Genomic DNA, 20,518 nt, shown 5'->3' with positions numbered 1-20,518 from the left:
AGGCATGGAAACATGGAACAGACTGATGGATTTTAGAGGGGAGAGAGCCAGAAGAGATTAACCAAATATCTTACATGCATTCTAGAGGCCCAGTGCACGGATTCGTACACTGGTGGGGTCCCTCGGCCTGGCCTGTGGGGATCGGACTGAAACCAGCAGTCCGACATCCCCAGAGGGGTCCCAGATTGCGAGGGTACAGGCCAGACTAAGGGACCCCACTGGTGCACGAATCCATGTACCGGGCCTCTAGTTGTAAGTAATGCTGTAATAAAGAGGGATGCATGTGTCTTTTCGAATCAGTGTTTTAGGTTTTGTAGGATAAATACCCAGGTGGAATTGCTGGGTCCTTTGCTATTCTTTTTCTAGTTTCTTAACATAGAAGCTTAAATAATTACTTTTTAATCATTCTCTCTAATGTATGCATTTAAAGTTTTAAATCCTTGTTTTAAATGCGTCCTACAAATTTTGATATGTTGTATTTTCATTAATGTTCAATTTTAAATATTATCAATTTATTGCGATTTTTTTTTACTCATACGTTATTCAAAAGAATTTTATTTAAATTCTAAACACCCAAGAGAACCAAGATGGCAGCATAGGTAAACACCTATACTTGCTGCCTTTCACAACCACATCAAAATTACAACTAAAAGGCAGAACCACCACCGAGAAGAGAAGCGTGGGAAAGCTGGCTGAGTGGAAGTTCCACAACTAGAGAGGTGAAGAAAGCGCAGGGAGACTGGTAAGAGGTGCGGAGGAGCGGAAAGTGCTGGCACCTGGATGTGCTGCTCTTTTAATCGGGAGGGAGATACAAGCTCCCGCCTGCTCTGACCTCCAAGGCCAGGCGAGAGTCTGGGGAACCCAGACACATACTGGGAGAAACTGGATTGTCTGGCATCCGGACAGGAACGCGAGGGCGACTTTCTCTCAGAGGTGCTCGCAACGATCATTGTTCCTGCATGGGGGCGCGATGCAGAGACCCGGGGACCTCTCCAGTGCAGGGCTGACTGGCAGCAATTACTGTTTGCTCCGCCCTGGTGATTCCCAGAGACCCTCCCCCACCCAATTTACAACCCCACCCAAGCTGTGCGCATCGGCTTTTGCATATGGCCTGTCAAACTGCAGCTGGGTCAGGGAGCCCCAGAGCTTCCAAAAGAAGGCCCAAGGCCTGGCAACAGCAGCCTCACTTGCTTCACAGCTGGGCCTCGTCTGGGCACTTCCAAACCCCAAACAAAGAGGAGGAATCTACAGATGTCTCTGTAGCTCCTGCTGGGCAGCCCCAGACAGTGTATCCAGTGGTCAGTATGAGACCATACCAGATTACAACTCTTCACATCCAAAAGTGGCACACTCAAGGGGCAGACTCAGTGAGCGCCAAAGTCCCACTGAAGCAATTCCTGCCCCATAAGGGTGTCTCCTGTGCAACAGATCTTCCAGTGTAGACACAGCTGATCATCACAGCCAATTGGCCTGGAGGTCAATTCCTCCCAGTGACAACAACAGTAATCAAGGGTTAACTACAACAAGACTGTGCACACAGCCCACAAAGGGGTGCACCAAGAGTGTCCACCTCACGTGACTGGGGAGGCTGAGCCACTGGGCCCTATAGGACACCTACCACACAAGGCCACTCTATAAACTCAAGGAGACTTAGCAGCTACCCAGTACATAGAAACAAACACAGGGAAGCAGCCAAAATGCGGAGACAAAGAAACAAGTCACAAATGAAAGAAATGGATGAAAGCTAAATATTGGATATAGAGTTCAAAACCACGGTTATAATGTTACTCAAGAATCTTCTAGAAACCTCTGAGAAATTTAGTGAGACCGTCAAGGATATGAAAAAGGACCAATCAGAAATTAAGCATACACTGACTGAAATAAAGAATAATATATAGAGATTCAACAGCAGACTATAGGATCCCAAGAATAAAGTCAAAGATTTGAAATACGAAGTAGCAAAAAATATCCAACTGGAAAAAAAAAATTCCAAAAATGTGAAGATAGTGTAAGGAGCCTCTGGGACAATTTCAAGCGTACCAACATCAGAATTATGGGGGTGCCAGGGGAAGAGCAAGAGCAAGATATTGAAAACCTAGTTGAAGAAATAATGACAGAAAACTTCCCCTACCTGGTGAAAGAAATAGACTTACAAGTCCAGGAAGCACAGATAACCCCAAACAAGAAGCATCCAAAGAGGACCACACCAAGACACATCATAATTAAAATGCCAAGGGCAAAAGACAAAGAGAGAATCTTAAAAGCAGCAAGAGAAAAACAGTTACCTACAAGGGAGCACCCATCCGACTGTCAGCTGATTTCTCAACAGAAACTATGCAGGCCAGATGGGAGTGGCAAGAAATACTCAAAGTGATGAATAGCAAGAACCTACAACCAAGATTACTCTACCCAGCATAGCTATCATTTATTATTTTTTTTTACTGTATTTTTTATTGATTTCTACAGAGAGGAAGGGAGAGGGATAGAGTTAGAAACATCGATGAGAGAGTACATCGATCAGCTGCCTCCTGCACACCCCCCACTGGGGATGTGCCCACAACCAAGGTACATGCCCTTGACCAGAATCGAACCTGGGACCCTTCAGTCCACAGGCTGACGCTCCATTCACTGAGCCAAACCGGTCAGGGCAAATCATTTAGAATTGAAGGTCAGATAAAGAGCTTCACAGACAAGAAAAAGCTAAAGGAGTTCATCACCACCAAACCAGTATTATATGAAATGCTGAAGGATATTCTCTAAAAAGAGGAAGAAGAAGAAAAAGGTAAAGATAAAAAATTATGAACAACAAAGTGACAACAAATACATATCTATCAACAAGTGAACCTAAAAATCAAATGAATAAAACACCTGATGAACAGAACAGACTGGTGAATGTAATATAATCAGGGGCATGGAAAGGGAGCAGACTGACAAGTCTCGGGGTAAGGGGTTTGGGGGGTGCGGGAAGAGATTGGACAAAGAGCTTACAACTATGGACGAGGTCAGTGGGGGTGGGGGGAGGCCTGGAGTGGGATGGGAACTGGGTGGAGGGGAGCTATTGGGGGGAAAAAAGGAACATCTGTAATAATCTGAACAATAAAGATTTAAATAAATAAATTCTAAACACCCCAAAACTGTCTAGTTATCCTTATGATATGCCAATTATATCAGCTTTTTGAGAATACAGTTTAATTTTTGTTTTTTATTTTGTGCCTGCTTATTTTATTATATACTAAGAGATTATGTCTTAAAATCTACTACTATGAAAAATGGACTTGTCTAGTTCTACTTTTGCTCTCCTTTTGATTTATATATGTTGAAATGAAGTCATAAAGTAATATAACTTTTGATGATTATGTCTTCCTGTTGAATTGGCCCCTTTTATTGGTTATAAAATGTGCCACTTTATCTCTAATAATACTTCTTGCCTTAAAGTGTACTTTGTCCTATAATAATGTAAATATATCACCTCTTTTAGTTGGGGCTTGCATAGTATATCTGTTTCCCATCCTTTTACTTTCAACCTATGTGATAATATGGATGAATAATCACAGATACAAATGTATATGCTGCATATTTCCAATTATCTGAAATTTAATAACAAGTAAAATTAAGGACAAAAAGGTAGAATAGTGGTAACCTCTGGGTGAGGGAGAATGAGCAGGGAAGGGGCATGAAAGAAATCCATACACTTTAGATTTATATACTATGCAACTCACTATATGATGTTACAGCTCAAGCTTTTTTGTTGATGTTTAAAATGCACTTTAAAATCTTGTTTGAACTAAATTATAACTGACATATAACACAGTATAAAGTGTAAACATGTTGATTCGATACATTTATGTTGCAATGTGATTTCCACCATAGTAGTATTAACATCTCCATCAAGTCATATAACTATCATTTCTTTTTTGTGGTGAGAACATTTAAGATCTGATCTCATAAAAAAAAAAAAAAAAAAAGGATCTAGTCCTTAAGAACCTTGAACACTAAGTTATAATCATCTCTATAATGAAGAGCCAGGGTGTAACGACCTTTACGACCAAAGCTCGACCAGACCTGTGCAAGGCAGCGGGGACTCTCTGCTGTGACCCGCCTCTTCTGTGCGAGGCAGCAGAGATGCTGGGACCGGCTTCCTTCACACTGGGTGGAGCCGCGGGGACTCTCCTCTGCGACCTGCCTCCTCCCTGCAAAGCGGCGGGGTCTCTCCTCCGGGGCCCACCTCCCCTGCCGAGGTGGCAGAGACACCACGACCCACCTCCTTCGCTGGAGGTGGCGGCGGGGACTGCTTCTGCTGCAGGCGCGGTGCCCTAGCACTGACTGCTGAGGGGGCTGCGAATCAGGGCCAGAGAGTGGCCTGAAGAGAGAAGCAGGGACTGATCCATTGCCTCTGTGTCAGCTTTTGACCAAAACTTGCCTCTCTCTTTCTCTCCCAGTCTGGCCAGCAGCCTCGCCTCCATTTCTCTCCAGGACTCCATCAGGGCTGCCGATCAGCCCCGTCTTTCTGATCAGGCCCCGTTGATAGGCCCAGAGACGCTGACTGGCATAGAAACTGACCAATCAGAACCAAATCTGGGTGAAGTGTGAGGAACCAATGGCTGCCTAGGAGGTAGAGCTTTTGATGCCGACTGGCATAGAAACTGATCAATCAGAACCAAGTCTAGGGGCTTAGAGGTGTTTCTGTCCAGGGAGAGTGCCAATCCTGAGGCCAGCTCCAGCAATGGCCTTTGCAAATCTACACTGCTCATCAGTGACAGCCTGGACCCTTGCTGCCAGAAGAAACTGCAAGATGGAGGGCTGCAGGTGGTGGAGAAGCAGAACCTGAGCAAAGAGCTGATAGCCGAGCTGCAGGACTGCGAAGGCCTTATCGTCCACTCAGCCACCAAGGTGACCGCGATGTCATCAACGCAGCAGAGAAGCTCCAAGTGGTGGGCAGGGCCGGTACCGGTGTGGACAACATGGATCTAAAGGCTGCCACGAGGAAGGGCATCCTGGTCATGAACACTCCCAATGGGAACAGTCTTAGTGCTGCGGAGCTCACCTGTGGGGTGATCATGTGTCTGGCCAGGCAGATTCACCAGGCGACAGCTTCAATGAAGGATGGCAAATGGGACCAAAAGAAGTTCATGGGAACCGAGTTGAAGGGAAAGACCCTGGGAATTCTTGGCCTGGGGAGGATCGGGAGAGAGGTGGGCATCTGGATGCACTCCTTCGGGATGAAGACTGTAGGGTATGACCCCATCATCTCACCAGAGGTCTCGGCTTCCTTCGGCATTCAGCAGCTGCCCCTGGAGGAGATCTGGACCCTCTGTGACTTCATCACTGTGCACCTCTCTCCTGCCCTCCACGACAGGCCTGCTGAACAACAGCACCTTCGCCCTGTGCAAGAAGGGCGTGGGCATGAACTGCACCCGTGGAGGGATCGTGGACGAGGGCACCCTGTTCTGGGCCCTGCAGTCGGGGCAGTGCGCGGGCACAGCGCTGGACGTGTTCACGCAGGAGCCGCCTCAGGACCGCGCCTTGGTGGACCACGAGAATGTCATCAGCTGCCCCCACCTGGGAGCCAGCACCAAGGAGGCCCAGAGCTGCTGCGGGGAGGAGATCGCTGTCCAGTCCGTGGACAGGGTGAAGGGGATAGCCCTTGCAGGGGTCCTGAATGCTCAGACCCTTACCAGCGCCTTCTCTCCGCACACCAAACCTTGGATCGGTCTGGCAGAAGCTCTGGTTACTCTGATGCGAGCTTGGGCAGGGTCCCCCAAAAGGAACCATCCAGGCGGTAACGCAGGGCTTATCCCTGAGGAATGCCGGGAACTGCCTGAGCCCCGCAGTCATGGTCGGCCTCCTCAAAGACGCTTCTCATCATGTGGATGTGAACTTGGTCAACACCACGCTGCTGGTGAAGGAGACCGGCCTCAATGTAACCACCTCCCATAACCCCACTGTGCCAGGAGAGCAAGGATGAAGGGAAGGCCTCCTGAGCGTGGCCCTGGCAGGTGCCCCCTACCAGGCTGTGGACTTTGTCCAGGGCACCACACCTGTGCTGCAGGCACTCAACAGAGCTGCCTTCAGACCAGAAGTGCCTCTCCACAGGGGTCTGCCCCTGCTCCTGTTCCGGGCTCAGCCCTCCAACCCTGCCATGCTGCCTACCATGACTGGGCTCCTGGCAGAGGCAGGCGTGCAGCTGCTGTCCTACCAGACCTCAGTGGTGTCCGATGGGGAGACCTGGCACGTCATGGGCATCTCCTCCCTCCTGCCAGCCTGGACACCTGGAAGCAGCATGCAACCAAGGCCTTTCAGTTTCATTTCTGACCTTGGGGCTCACCAGGACCAAACTTGGGGGCTTTGTGATCAACACTGAGAGGTCACATTCCCGGGGCTGACCCCACTGATGTGGGTCTGACCCCTTTAACCTTTTGCACTCGGATGTCGAGTGTGACTCGACACGGTTAGCATTAGAATAAAGGAATCGAGAAAAAAGCAAGCGAGTGCAAAGGGTGAATAACCACTTAATAAACAGTCTACCCCCCTCCCCCAAAAGAAAGCCAAATCTGGGTCAACTGTGAGGAGCCAATGGCTGCCTAGGAGGCAGAGCTTTTGATGCAGACTGGCATAGAAAATGACCAATCAGAACCAAATCTGGGTCAACTATGAGGAGCCAATGACTGCCTAGGAGGCGGAGCTTTTGACGCTGACTGGCATAGAAAATGACCAATCAGAACCAAATCTAGGTGAAGTGTGAGGAGCCAATGGCTGCCTAGGAGGTGGAGCTTTTGACGCTGACTGGCATAGAAACTGACCAATCAGAACCAAATCTGGGTCAACTGTGAGGAGCCAATGGCTGCCTAGGAGGTGGAGCTTTTGACGCTGACTGGCATAGAAACCGACCAATCAGAACCAAATTGGCTGACAGCGGAGGGCAGTTGGGGGTGAGATCAGGCCTGCAGGGGAGGGCTGTTGGGGGCAAGATCAGGCTGGCAGGGGAGGGCAGTTGGGGGTGAAATCAGGCCAGCAGGGGACAGCAGTTGGGGGTAGGATCAGGCCAGCAGGGGAGGGCAGTTGGGGGTAGGATCAGGCCGGTGGGGGGGGGGGGCCATGGGGGTGAGATCAGGCCATCACGGGAGGGCAGTTGGGGGCAACCAGGCTGGCAGGGGAGGGCAGTTGGGGGCGAGATCAGGCCGGCAGAGGAGGGTAGGTGGGGGCAACCAGGCCTGCAGGGGAGGGCAGTTGGGGGCGAGATCAGGGCAGCAGGGGAGGGCAGTAGGGGGCGAGATCAGGCCAGCAGGGGAGGGCAGTTGGGGTAGAGATCAGGCCGGCAGGTGAGGGCAGTTAGGGGCGATCAGGCAGGCAGGCAGAGGGGTTAGGGACAATCAGGCAGTCAGAAGCATTTAGGGGCAATCAGGCAGGCAGGCAGGTGAGCGGTTAGGAGCCAGCAGTCCCAGATTGCGAGAGGGATGTCCCAGATTGGAGATGGTGCAGGCTGGGCAGAGGGAACCCCCTCCCCCCGCCATGCATGAATTTCGTGCCCCAGGCCACTAGTATTAACTATCATCAAAATGCTGTGTATTAAATCTCCAGAACTTAGAGATGATTATGATCATCTTCTAACTGCAAGTTTGAATCCTTTGCTGAACATCTTCTCAATTCCCCCACCCTTTAGCCCAGCGGTCGCCAACCTTTCAGACCTCACAGACCACCAGTGGTCCTCAGACCACTGGTTGGCGATCGCTGCTCTAGCCCCTGGTAACCACCATTCTGCTCTGTTATTCTTAATGTTTACTCTAAAATACATTCCTTCCTGTCTTTTCCATCTGAAAAAAAATAGAACATCAAATTTATCCATTAGGTATAACCAGAAGTCACTTCCCTAAAATTTCTTAATAAGGTCTACTGATTATACCTCTGAAATATATTTCATAATCATTTAGATCTTTTCCAACTCTACTGCCACCCCTGTGGTTCAGTTTATCTTACTAATTCACATCAACAGGTTTTTAAAATAACCTAATTTGATCACCCACCTCCCATCCCCTGTTGTTCTTTCTCCTCACAGTTATCAAAGCAATCTTTTAAAAACACAAATTACATCCTCAACTTTAAAATCTTTTCATGGCTCCCCTAATAATTTCAACAAAAACCAAATTCATTTAACTTCATCTAAAAGCCCTGAAGAATGAACTTGCTTTCCATTCTCTGAATTCATTTTATGCCACTAGATCCAGTGTTCACTATAATCTAGTAACACTGGCTTGTTTTCAATTATTTTTATATGATAGGTTTTTTTTTCTATCTAATAATTCATCATTTACATTTACTTCAGGCCATCTTTCAAAATCTGAGTTTCTCAGAGAGGTTTTCATGGATCTACAAATTCAAAATCCAGTATTTCACTAGTTTCCCTCATAGAACCCATTCATTAGTAGCACATAGCCCCATTTTTCTATATTACACACAAACACACATACACACGAATATGTGTGTATGTCTTAAACACACATACACACGAGTGTGTGTGTGTGTGTGTGTGTGTGTGTGTGTGTGTGTATACAGAGAGCCAGGAATATATTTGTCTATTTTATTTTATCACTGGATCATTCCAAATACCAAGCACAGGGTCTGACATGCTATGTGTTTAATAAACACTTCCTGAATAAGTGATCTTAATTCTGACTCTTACCTCAAGATGCAAGAGAAAATATATTGCTCCACTAGTCTCCATATCATCACTGTCTTGCCTGGGAAATTGTCTTAAATGGCAGGCTCAAACATCAAATGGTTGAAAGATAATAGCTCATTAATTACAAAGAAGAACTGAACAAAATTATGAATATTTCCTTCCATAGGAGTTAGAGAGTTTTAATAAATTCATTAGTAGTACAAGCTCACAAATACCTAATGGTGCATAGAGACATGAAGCTTCAGTCAGGCCTCATGGATGTAGAGAAGAGAATAATTCAACAAACTATGCAGATCAACTAGTGCTTTTAAGACATACTGATGCTATCTATTCTTTCAGATCTAAAAAGGCTATTAGAATGGACTAACGTCAGGTTTATATGTAGAAAAAATCAACAGAAACATCACCTACGACAGTAATATATTACAAGGTGGAATCTGAATTTTAGTAGTATTCTTATAATAATCCTTATAATGTCTCTAATTGTACTGATGAAGAGCCTCCACATCTACAAAGAGGGTAGTGTGGTATAGAGTTTAGACTACATCTCTACCCTAAAGGCATATGCAATATGAAATTGACTGACCTTTACACCATATTTTACTTTCCCGGCATAATGCTTTATGGTGAAAGCAGGCTCCATCACAGCTGGAAATTCAATGTAAGAATTCTCTTCATGTTGATGCTTAAATTTATCTAGCAATGTTTGATTTGTCGCCTGTGGAAAGCTGAATTAAAAACAAAAGAAAGATGTTGCAGTGAATACAATCTTTTTAAAAAAATAAAACAAATTATAATTACATTGCCATCAAACACATTTAGCAAATTAGGAAGAATTTTTACTGGTATTTTCTAATCTGATTTTCATACCAAGCTAAAAAGAGAGTGTAACAGGAAAAGTACTCCTATTTTATGGATGAGGGATCAGAAGTTGTGATTTGCCCAAACTCAATTTGAAAGAAGTAGAACCGAGAAACAAACTCAGGTTTTTAAGTGTTTAGCTTATGTTGCATTGTGCTGTACTACTATAAAACCTGTCTATACTAATAATAGCCTAGGGCAGTGATGGGCAACCTTTGAGCTTGGGGTCTCAAACTTCGCCAAAAAACTGAGCATAACTCGGGTAGTGTGTCACTTTGAGGAAAAAACATTATTTCGCAAATGTTTCATCCTCAGGAGCAGCAAATGTTTCATCCTCGGCATGCGGCTGCCTCAGCGGCCACGTGTCATCAGAAATGGCTACGTGTGTCAGTGCTGACACGCGTGTCATAGGTTCGCCGTCACTGGCCTAGGTGGTCGTCACACCCTGACGCCATGATGTCCTCACGCCGTCACAAGATGGCTGTGCGCACAGCAGAGGCAGGGCCCAGCAGCCGCTCTGTGCAGTGAGGCCTGGGGATCCCGCGGCTCTGTGTGGCAAGGAGGAAGCCGTCCCGGCGTCTCTGCTGCCTCGCACAGAGAAGACGGGTCCCGGCAGAGAGTCCCCGCCACCTTGCACAGAAGAGGTGGGTCGCAGCGGAGAGTCCCTGCCCCCTCGCGCACTATGGAGGCGGGTCCTGGCATTCCTGCCGTTTTGTGCAGAGGAGACGGCTCCCAAGGCTCCACACGCTGCAGAGATGGGAACCCCAGTTCCGGCCTCTTTGGGGCAATCCATGGAGGAGCCCTAGATGGGTGGGCAGGGCCTACCTCTTTGGGGCAATCGATCACGGGGCTCCCACACTGAGAGAGAGCACTGGCCAGGCTGGGGGACACCCCCCCAAGTGCACGAATTTCGTGCATCAAGCCTCTAGTCTATAATAATAAAAGTATAATATGCTAATTAGACCGGAAGTCCTTCCAGACTAAGCCAGGGCTGCAGCCTCCATGGCTGCGAGGAAGGGATCCAGGCAGCCACCCACAGCTGCCAAGGCCTACTCTTGCACGAATTTATGTATCAGGTCTCTAGTAGAATAATAAAAACTAAATCATATGTTGTTTGGTGCCAAGAACTTCCAAATAGAAAATGATGTCTCAATTTGGATAGGTCCTTTAAATCCACAGTAATTTTTATTTTATTTCTTCATATATAAATTAAGCAGTAATTTTCTTACCCATACCAGTTAATGTATATTTTTATATTATATCTATTATTTTAAATATATCAATGGTATTGTACTCACTGATGAGCATTTCATATCCAGGAATAATTCAAATAATATTTATTACAAACTAATTACATAATAGCAAATACAGGAATATAAAAGTTCAGAAGAGAAAAAATCACTAGTCACTGGGAGTAATGAAAAGGTTCATATGAGTATAGAAGACAAGTATGAGCTAGTTAAAGGTTGGGTAGGAGTTGAACACAGGATAGAGAAAGGAGAGAGCAAGTATCTTTCAGAGAATAGTTTCATTTAATAGCTGAGATAATGAGAAATAATGTGACATGAGGTTGTAAAGATGCTGAGTATAAAATCTAACGTGTACAAACGATTCCAAAATTACAACAAAAATGATTAAAGATGTACTATGTATTGGAATCAGAAAGGAAAATGGCCTTTGGTGTCAGTCATAGTCATAGTATAGGTTACCAGTTGTCTGTGAACTTGGGCAAGTTAGGTAGATAACCTTTTTTAAGAATTGGTTTCCTAACCATAAAATTAGTACAATGAGGTATCACAATGCAAGTGGGATTTTAAAAACCTGAGTAAAAACATCTAACACTTGCTGGCATCCTATAGAGATGATATAAAAGTTATCTACTTTATGTTGCCAACATTGCCATTTTCCTAGTCAACTAGGTCTGCTTTCACATTCAAATACTATCACTTCTTCAAAACATCTGTAGGCTAGCTCTTCCTTTCCATTTCAGAACTCTAAAGCCATTCTAGAACCCTACCTAATAATAGACAAATATGCAAATTGACCATACCTCCGACACACCCACAAGCCACGCCCACAAGCCACACTCACCATCCAATCAGAGCGAGTATGCAAATTAACCCATCCAAGATGGCTACAGCCACAGAGAGCAAGGTTTCCCAGGCAACAGAGGGAAACAAGCTTTCCGCCAGCCGTTGCAGGCCTAAGCCTCCACTCAAGCTACAAAGTTTCAATTATAGAAGGTAAACAAATTCAAACAGAAATGGCGTCAGAATGGAGCTTGAGAGAGCAGGCCAGGGTTGCCACCGGCAACAGGGCAAGCAAAGCTTTCCGCACACCCTGGCCGGGCCCACCCACTTAAGGCAACAAAGTTTCAATTATAACCCCAACAGAAATGGCTGCCACCGCGGAGGGAGCCCCAGGCTTGGCTCCGCTCCAGGCTACAAAGTTTCAATTGTAGAAGAAAAATAAATTCCAGATACCAGGGCCTCCGCTTGGTTTGCCAGGGGGCGTGGCCGGCCTGCAAACCACCACAGGCCCCTCGCTCAGGCTGCCCCACGCCCCAAGGGAACCCCCACCCTGATCAGGGACACCCTTCAGGGCAAACCAGCTGGCCCCCACCCCTGTACCAGGCCTCTATCCTATCTAATAAAAGAGTAATATGCAGATTGATCATCACTGCAACACACAATATAGCTGCCCCCATGTGGTCAAAGATCCTGCCCCCATGTGGACACAAGATGGCCACCACAAGATGGCCAGCAGGAGAGGGCAGTTGGGAGGCACCCAGCCTGCAAGGGAGGGCAGTTGAGAAGGACCAGGCCTGCAAGGGAGGGCAGTTGGAGGTGATCAACCCTGCAGGAGAGGGCAGTTAGGGGTGACCAGGCTGGCAGAGGAGGGAAGTTGGAGGCAAACAGGCTGGCAGCGGAGTGGTTAGGGGGTGATCAGGCTGGCAGGCAGAAGCGGTTAGGGGCAATCAGGAAGGCAGGCAGGCAAGCAGTTGGGAGCCAGCAGTCCTGGATTGTGAGAGGGATGTCCGACTGCCCATTTAGGCCCGATCCCACTGGGATCAGGCCTAAATGGGCAGTCGGACATCCCTCCAGGGGTCCCAGATTGGAGAGGGTACAGGCTGGGCTGAGGGACAACCCCCCTCCGTGCACGAATTTCGTGCACCGGGCCTCTAGTGGATTATAATCTTACAATTTCAAACAGCCTCAATAATAGTTCCAGTGATTCTACAAGATTCAAAACAAATTTTCCTACAGTAGTGCTTTAATCATGTGCCTCCCTACTCAGGAAAATGTATGGATCACCAGGCACATACACGGAATCCAAGCTCCTAAGCCTAGACCAACCCAACCTCTGCAAACTTATGCCTCACTACTCCATAACAGAATGCTTCTCTTCAGGAAAGGCTTATTTACCTTCTAATCCAGAGTAATCAAAATGCTTGTGGTTGCTTTTTCTCCTACTTTAGATTTGGAAGAAAGAAATATTCAAACAAAGGAGGACAGACATGAGAACAGTTTTTATTTCAAACAAGGAAAGATTGAAAGGAAAGCTCTCCACATATCCCACATTCAACAAATATTTGTGGATACATATACATTATCAAGCAAAAGAGCTTGGAACAGAAAAACATCAGACATTACTGTTCATTCCAAAGTTCTTCATCTAGTGTTCCCCCAAAGGCTATCTGCAAGGGCAGCTTCAGTGTTTATATGCATATGGGAAGCACTTCTGAAACTTTCAAAAAAAAAAAAAAAAGAATGCCTGGACCCCACCTGCTGTGGTTCTACGGAATTAAAGCTAGTTGGTGCCACATTAGTATTTTTTTTACAAGTGCTCTTATGAGCAGTCAAGACTGACAACAGGCTGTCCTAAATGAATGCTCTGATCTTAACTTCAGTTTGTTAAATCGGTGATTCTGATTCAAGAAGTCTAGGGTGAAGTCTGAAATTCTGCATTTTTAATAAACTTCAACATGCTGCCAGTGCTGCTGTCAGCAGATCACACTTTCAGTACTATAGGAAAGACTGATAACACTCCTAGCATCTTTCTCCTACCTAACTTTGTTCACACTATTCCTCCTCTCTAAATTCCACACTGCATGAATCCTTTATAACGTAGTTTTAAAAAACTTGCCCAACGTCAAATAGCCATTAAATAGTGAGAAAAATTAAACAAGACTTCTGACGTCAAAAGTCAGGCACCTAAAGCACTACAAATACATTGAATGAAGAAGGAACACTGCTAAAGATATATTTCATGTTATATATTCACTACATAAAAAGGTATTTTTAGAGGAAAAATACTTAGTCTAAATGATTTCCAAAATGGCTCCTCCTACATGTGACTAATTTATTTTCAACCCCTCCTTAAAGATACATGGCAAAGGAAAAGTATTTCATGCCTTTGCAACTTCCGAGATATTAAAGCACAGAGACAAAGGTAACAACAACATAAATTGGGGTTTGTTAAAAATTTTATGGTGGACTGAATATAGAAACATAATTGAAGGGACAACTATCAAGAGGTTATTCAGTTATCGCCTACCTACAAAACCCTTACAGATGATGCAAAATAATAGCTAAAATGGGTAATTTTATTACTTTATGAAGCAATTGCTAATCAGCCTAATAATTAAAAAGTTCTTCAAAATATCGAGTCAAAATCTGTCTCCCTGCAATTTCTGGTCATGGATTAACCTCACAAGCTTTGGGCAACAGCGAAGAGGTGACATCCTCCTCAGTGGCAGTATTTATATTCATGTGCGGTTACACATGTCCAGGGAGACACAGTCTTTGTTTAGAGATGACCGGACAGACAAGACCCCTTTGCTCTAGAGCCATATACAATCATATATCAACTATCTCAACTGCTGTTCTTAATCACCTTAAGATATACACTGAGGGGCCAGATTATTGTGATCTCTGAATGCATAATAATCTGGCCACTCAGTGTATATCCTATATAATAAAAGGCTAATATGCAAATTGTCCCCTCGACCAGGAGTTTGACCAGCAGGCAGGCCGGCCAACCACCCATGTCCCCTCCCCCTGGCCAGGCTGGCTGGATCCCACCCATACACGAATTCATGCACTGGGCCTCTAATATATATACACACACTGAGTGGCCTGATTATTATGCGTTCAGAGATCATAATAATGTGGCCACTCAGTGTATATAGCAGATGCCCTGGCCAGTGTGGCTAAGTTGGTCAAGCGTGGTTCTGTGCACCAAAAGATTGCCAGTCCGATTCCCAGTCGGAGCACATGCCCAGGTAGCGGGCTCGATCCCCAGGAAGCAGTCCATCGATGATCCTCTCTTGTCATTGATATTTCTACCTCTCTCCCTCTCCCTTCCTTTCTGAAATCAATAAAAATATAATTTTTTTTAAAATACCAGGAAGGTTTAACCCTTTGCACTCGCTTGCTTTTTTCTCGATTCCTTTATTCTACTCGGGATTTAATTTTTTAAATACCCCAGATTTTACAACGCGCGGCAATAGAATAAAAAACTGGAGTTTCTTTTCATACAAACTTATTTATTTGGATTTTTTTATATTTCAAATTATTGATACATTCAAAGAGTATAAAAAGAACTGCTACTGATGCTAACCGTGTCGAGTCACACTCGACATCCGAGTGCAAAAGGTTAAATCTTAAGTCCACCATTTACTACCTATTTGATCTATTTCTCAAATCGCTTAGAGTTTTTGGTTCTTTTTATTACCATAAAAAATGTTTATCATTTTAATATCAAACATAATGGTTCTCAACACTTAGTATCATAACTAGCTATGAGATTCCAAGATGGTGGCCAGGAGGATGGCAGTGAAGGGGAGCGGGGGAGTGACTCAGGGTGCAAAAGGGAAGAGTGTAGACGTGTGGTTTGTGTGTGTGTCTGAGGAAGGGACAGCTAGATCTCGCAGGACCTTGGGGGGCTGGCGGACCGGGCTTGCCTAGCCAGGCAGCCTCTGCTACTGCAGTAATCTCTCCCGGAGCACCAGCTCTGCCACAGAAGCTGCGACATCTTGAAGGGGAGAGATGTGGTGACTGGGAGCCTAGCCTCACCTCCACCCAGGGTGCCCTTAGGTAACAACCAGGACCCTACAGACACGCCGGCCAGGGAACTGCTGCCTCAGCTGCGAACCTACGAAAACCCAGACTTCAGCCCCCTGGCTGAGGGCGACTGGGAGTTCCGGAACGTGCTCCCCTTCCGCCAGCCAGACGCTTTAGCCCCAGGCACCACAACCAAGCCAGCAGCCACCAGAAAACAGCTGCATCCAGGAATGTGCCCGGAGCAAGCAGCCACCACCCGTAACCCCGAGGAGCAGCTGACACCCATGACCACCTGGGGAGCAGAACCCACCCCATGACCACTAGAGGAGCAGCCACCACCTATGACCATGCGACCCATCACCAGGACCTCCGCTGCAGCCACAGGCCCTGTGCGATTTGACACCTAGATCCTTCAGTGAGAGCAAAAATGGGGAGACAGAACAACAACCCTCAAAGGGAAAAGGAGGCATCACCAGAAAAGGAACTAAATGAAAATGGGCATGCAATATGTCAGAAGAATTCAGAATCAGGGTCATACAATTCATAAACTGATGGATGAAAAAATTAACAACTTATATAAGAATCAAGAAGAAATAAATAGTGATATAGCTATGATTAAAAAAACATTATGGAAGCTTTCAACAGTAGACTAGGAGAAGCGCAGGATCAAATTAGCAAATTAGAAGACAGGGAAGCAAAACACACCCTATCTGAACAGCAACTGGAGAAAAAAATCAAAAGACAGGAGGAGGGTCTGAGGGAGCTTTGGGACAACATGAAATGACAACATGAAATGAAGCAACATATATATAATAGGGGTGCCAGAATGACAAGAACAGGAGCAAGGATTAGAAAACCTATTTGAAGAAATAATGACAGAAAACTTCACTGATTTGGGAAGACAAAAGTCACACAAGCACAGAGAGTTCCAAACAAGATGAACCCAAAAAGACCCACAGCAAGACACGTCATAATTACAATAGCAAACATTCAGGAAAAAGAGAGAATCTTAAAGGCTGCAAGAGAGAGACAAAAAGTTACCTACAAGGGATCTCCCAATAAATTATCAAATGATTTCTCAACAGAAACACATCAGGCCAGAAAGGAATGGAAGGAAGTATACAAAGTGATGCAAAGCAAGGGACTTAAATCCAAGAATACTTTATCCAGCAAGGCTATCACTCAAAATTGAAGGGGAAATAACTAGCTTCAGAGACAAAAAAAAAAAAAAAAAAGGCTAAGGGAGTTTATCACTACCAAGCCAGCAATGCAAGAAATGCTAAAGGGACTGTTGTAAAAAGAAGAAAAAAATGAGGTGGCTTGAGGAGGAACACAGGCAAAAAAATAAAAACGGTTACAAACAAGTACCTATCTATATACCAGTATATAAAAGCCAAAGCAACTGAACAACCAAACAACCAATAGCCATGACAAGCACTAACCACCAGGGAGCAGATGCTCAACGCAGGAGCTGACTCCTGGTGGTCAGTGCACTCCCACAGCAGGAGCACCGCTTAGTGAACTTAACGAGCAGCAGCAGTGGCAGGAACGGTGTGGGCTCCTCTCCGACCACCTGCCACTTGGCACATTATTACATCCCCCGAGGGGTCCCAGATTGCGAGAGGGCACAGGCCAGGATGAGGGACCCCACCGGTGCATGAATCTGTGCACTGGGACTCTAGTCAATAATAACTTTAAACATAAATGGACTAAATGCTGCAATCAAAGGACATGGAGTGGCTGAATGGATAAGAAAACATGACCTATATATTTGCTGTCTACAAGAGACCCACCTCAGAACAAGAGACTCACACAGACTGAAAGTGAAGGGATGGAAAAATATCTTTCAGGCAAATGGAAATGAAAAAAGAGCTGGGGTAGCAATACTTATATCTGACAAAATAGATCTCAAAGTGAAGGTCATAACAAGATATAAGGAAGGGATCGATACAACTAGAGGATATAACTCTGGTAAACATATATGCACCCAATGCAGCAACACCCAAATACATAAAAATTCTTCTGAAAGGTAACAAAGGGAGATATCGACGGCAATACATTCATAGTAGGGGACTTTAATACCCCACTGACATCACTGGATAAATACTCTAGACAAAAAATCAACAAAGAAACAGCTATCCTAAATGACTCACTACATCAGATGGACTTCATTGACATCTTCAGAACAATATACCACAAAGCTACAGAATATACATTCTTCTCAAGTGCACAAGGGACATTTTCAAAGATAGATCACGTACTGGATCACAGGCAAAGTCTCTCCAAATTCAAGAAGATTGAAATCATATCAAGCATCTTCTCAGACCACAATGGCATAATATTAGAAATCAACTGCAATAAAAACAATAAAAAAATTCAAACACTTGGAGGCTGAATAACATGCTATTAAACAATGACTGGGTTACCAAAGAGATCAAAGAAGAAATTAAAAACGTTCTGGAAATGAATAACAATGAAAAAACAATGAAACCAAAACCTATGGGACACAGTGAAAGCAGTCCTGAGAGGGAAGTTCATAGCATTACAAGCCTAACTCAAAATATAAGACCAAAAAACCTAGAGGAAATGCACATATTCCTAGAAAAATACGACTTTCCAAAGCTCAATCAAGAAGAATCAAAAATCTCAACAGACCGATAACTAAGGAGGAAATTAAAGCAGTCATCAAAAAGCTTCCAGAGTCAGACAGCTTCACAGGTGAGTTTTACCAAACATTCAAAGAAGAACTAAAACCTATCCTCCTCAGACTATTCCAAAAAATTCAAGAGGAAGGCCCACTTCCAAGCTCTTTCTATGAAGCCAGCATCACCCTAATACCAAAACAACATAAAGACAACACAATGAAAGAGAATTACAGACCAATATCCCTCATGAACATAGATGCCAAAATCCTCAACAAAATTCTAGCAAATCGGAGCCAGCAGTACATCAGAAAGATCATACACCATGACCAAGTAGGATTTATCCCAGGAATGCAAGGCTGGTACAATATCCGCAAATCAATAAACGTGATACATCACATAAACAAATTGAAAACCAAAAATTACATAATCCTATTAATTGATGTAGAAAAGGCATTTAACAAAATACAACACCCTTTCCTGATAAAAACTCTCAGCAAAGTGGGAATAGAGGGATCATACCTCAATATAATAAAAGCCTTATATGAAAAACCTCATACTCAATGAGAAAAAACTAAAACCATTTCCCCTAAGAACAGGAACAAGACAGGGATGCCCACTTTCACCACTCCTGTTCGATATAGTACTGGAAGTGCTAGCCATAGTGATCAGACAAGAAGAAGAAATAAAAGGCATCCAAATTAGAAACAAAGAAGTAAAACTGCCCTTATTCGCAGATGACATGATATTGTACATAGAAAACCCCAAAGACTCCATCAAAAAACTACTAGATTTAATAAATGAATTTGGCAATGTAGCAGGATACAAAATTAACACCCAGAAACCTGTGGCCTTTTTATACACCAATAACGAACTCACAGAAAGAGAAACTTTAAAAAAAAAATCCCATTTACCATTGCAACACAAAAATTAAGGTACCTATGAATAAATTAATTTAACCAAGGAGGTAAAGAACCTAACTCAGAAAATTACAGGACACTGAAAAAAGAGATAGAGGAAGACATAAATTAAATGGAAGAATATTCCGTGTTCGTAGATTGGTAGAATCAACATCAGTAAAATATCCATACTACCCAAAGAATCTATAGATTCAATGCAATCCCCATTAAAATACCAATGGCATACTTCAAAGATCTTGAAGAATCTCTCCAAAAATTCATCTGGAATAAAAAAAGACCCCAAATAGCTGCAGCAATCTTGAGAAAAGAAGAAAAAAGTTGGAGGGAACACAATACCAGATAGATATCAAGCTATATTACAAAGGCATTGTTCTCAAAACTGCCTGGCACTGGCACAAGAACAGACATATAGACCAATGGAACAGAACAGAGACCCCAGAAATTGACACAAGCCATTATGCTCAATTAATACTTGACAAAGGAGGCAAGAGCATACAGTGGAGTCAAGACAGTCTCTTCAATAAATGGTGTTGGGAAAATTGGACAGATACATGCAAAAAAATGAAACTAGACCACCAACGTACACCATTCACAAAAACAAACTCAAAATGGATAAAGGACTTAAACATAAGGCAGGAAACCATAAAAATCTTAGAATAGTGGTCAGCAAACTCATTAGTCAACAGAGCCAAATATCAACAGTACAACGATTGAAATTTCTTTTGAGAGTTAAATTTTTTAAACTTAAACTTCTTCTAACACCACTTCTTCAAAATAGACTCGCCCAGGCCGTGGTATTTTGTGGAAGAGCCACACTCAAGGGGCCAAAGAGCTGCATGTGGCTCGCAAGCCGCAGTTTGCCGACCACGGTCTTAGAAGACGACATCGGCAGCAAAATAGCAGACATATGTCGTAGCAATATCTTTACTGATACAGATCCCAGAGCAATGGAAACTAAGGAGAAAATAAACACATGGGACTACATCAAAATAAAAAGCTTCTGCCCAGCAAAAGAAACCATCAACAAAGCAACAAGAGAGCCCACTACATGGGAGAACATATTTGCCAATGTTATCAGCGATAAGGTTTTAATCTCCAAAATTTATAGGGAACTCATACAACTTAACAAAAGGAAGATAAACAATCCAATCAAAAAATGGGCAAAGGACCTAAATAGACACCTTTCGCAAGAGGACATACAGAAGGCCAAGAGACATATGAAAACATGCTGAAAGTCACTAATCATCCCAGAGATGCAAATCAAAACAACAATGAGGTACCACCTCACCCCTGTCAGAATGGCTATTATCAACAAATCAACGAACGACAAGTGCTGGCGAGGATGCGGAGAAA

At 44.3% G+C, this 20,518-nt stretch overlaps 1 protein-coding gene and 1 pseudogene across 11 annotated transcripts in view; one reads left to right on the top strand and one right to left on the bottom strand.

The window, feature by feature from the left end:
• Nucleotides 1–20,518, bottom strand: part of MYO9A (myosin IXA) — a 345,415-nt gene that overhangs the window by 174,908 nt on the left and 149,989 nt on the right. For all 10 annotated transcript variants that reach the window (XM_079787689.1, XM_079787686.1, XM_079787691.1 and 7 more), the window contains one exon: nucleotides 9,264–9,405. In XM_079787689.1, coding sequence (XP_079643815.1) covers nucleotides 9,264–9,405 — 142 coding nt within the window. The remainder of the gene's footprint in view (nucleotides 1–9,263; nucleotides 9,406–20,518) is intronic.
• LOC307102007 (D-3-phosphoglycerate dehydrogenase-like) lies at nucleotides 3,826–9,253 on the top strand (annotated as a pseudogene). The gene is made up of 2 exons: nucleotides 3,826–3,854; nucleotides 4,656–9,253. The product of its transcript is annotated as a D-3-phosphoglycerate dehydrogenase-like (transcript).

This window comes from Cnephaeus nilssonii (assembly GCF_951640355.1).
Source record: "Cnephaeus nilssonii genome assembly, chromosome: 1".
NCBI lineage: Eukaryota > Metazoa > Chordata > Mammalia > Chiroptera > Vespertilionidae > Cnephaeus > Cnephaeus nilssonii.
The sequence above is the reverse complement of the archived record's forward strand: the minus strand, read 5'-3'. Positions and strand labels throughout refer to the sequence as shown.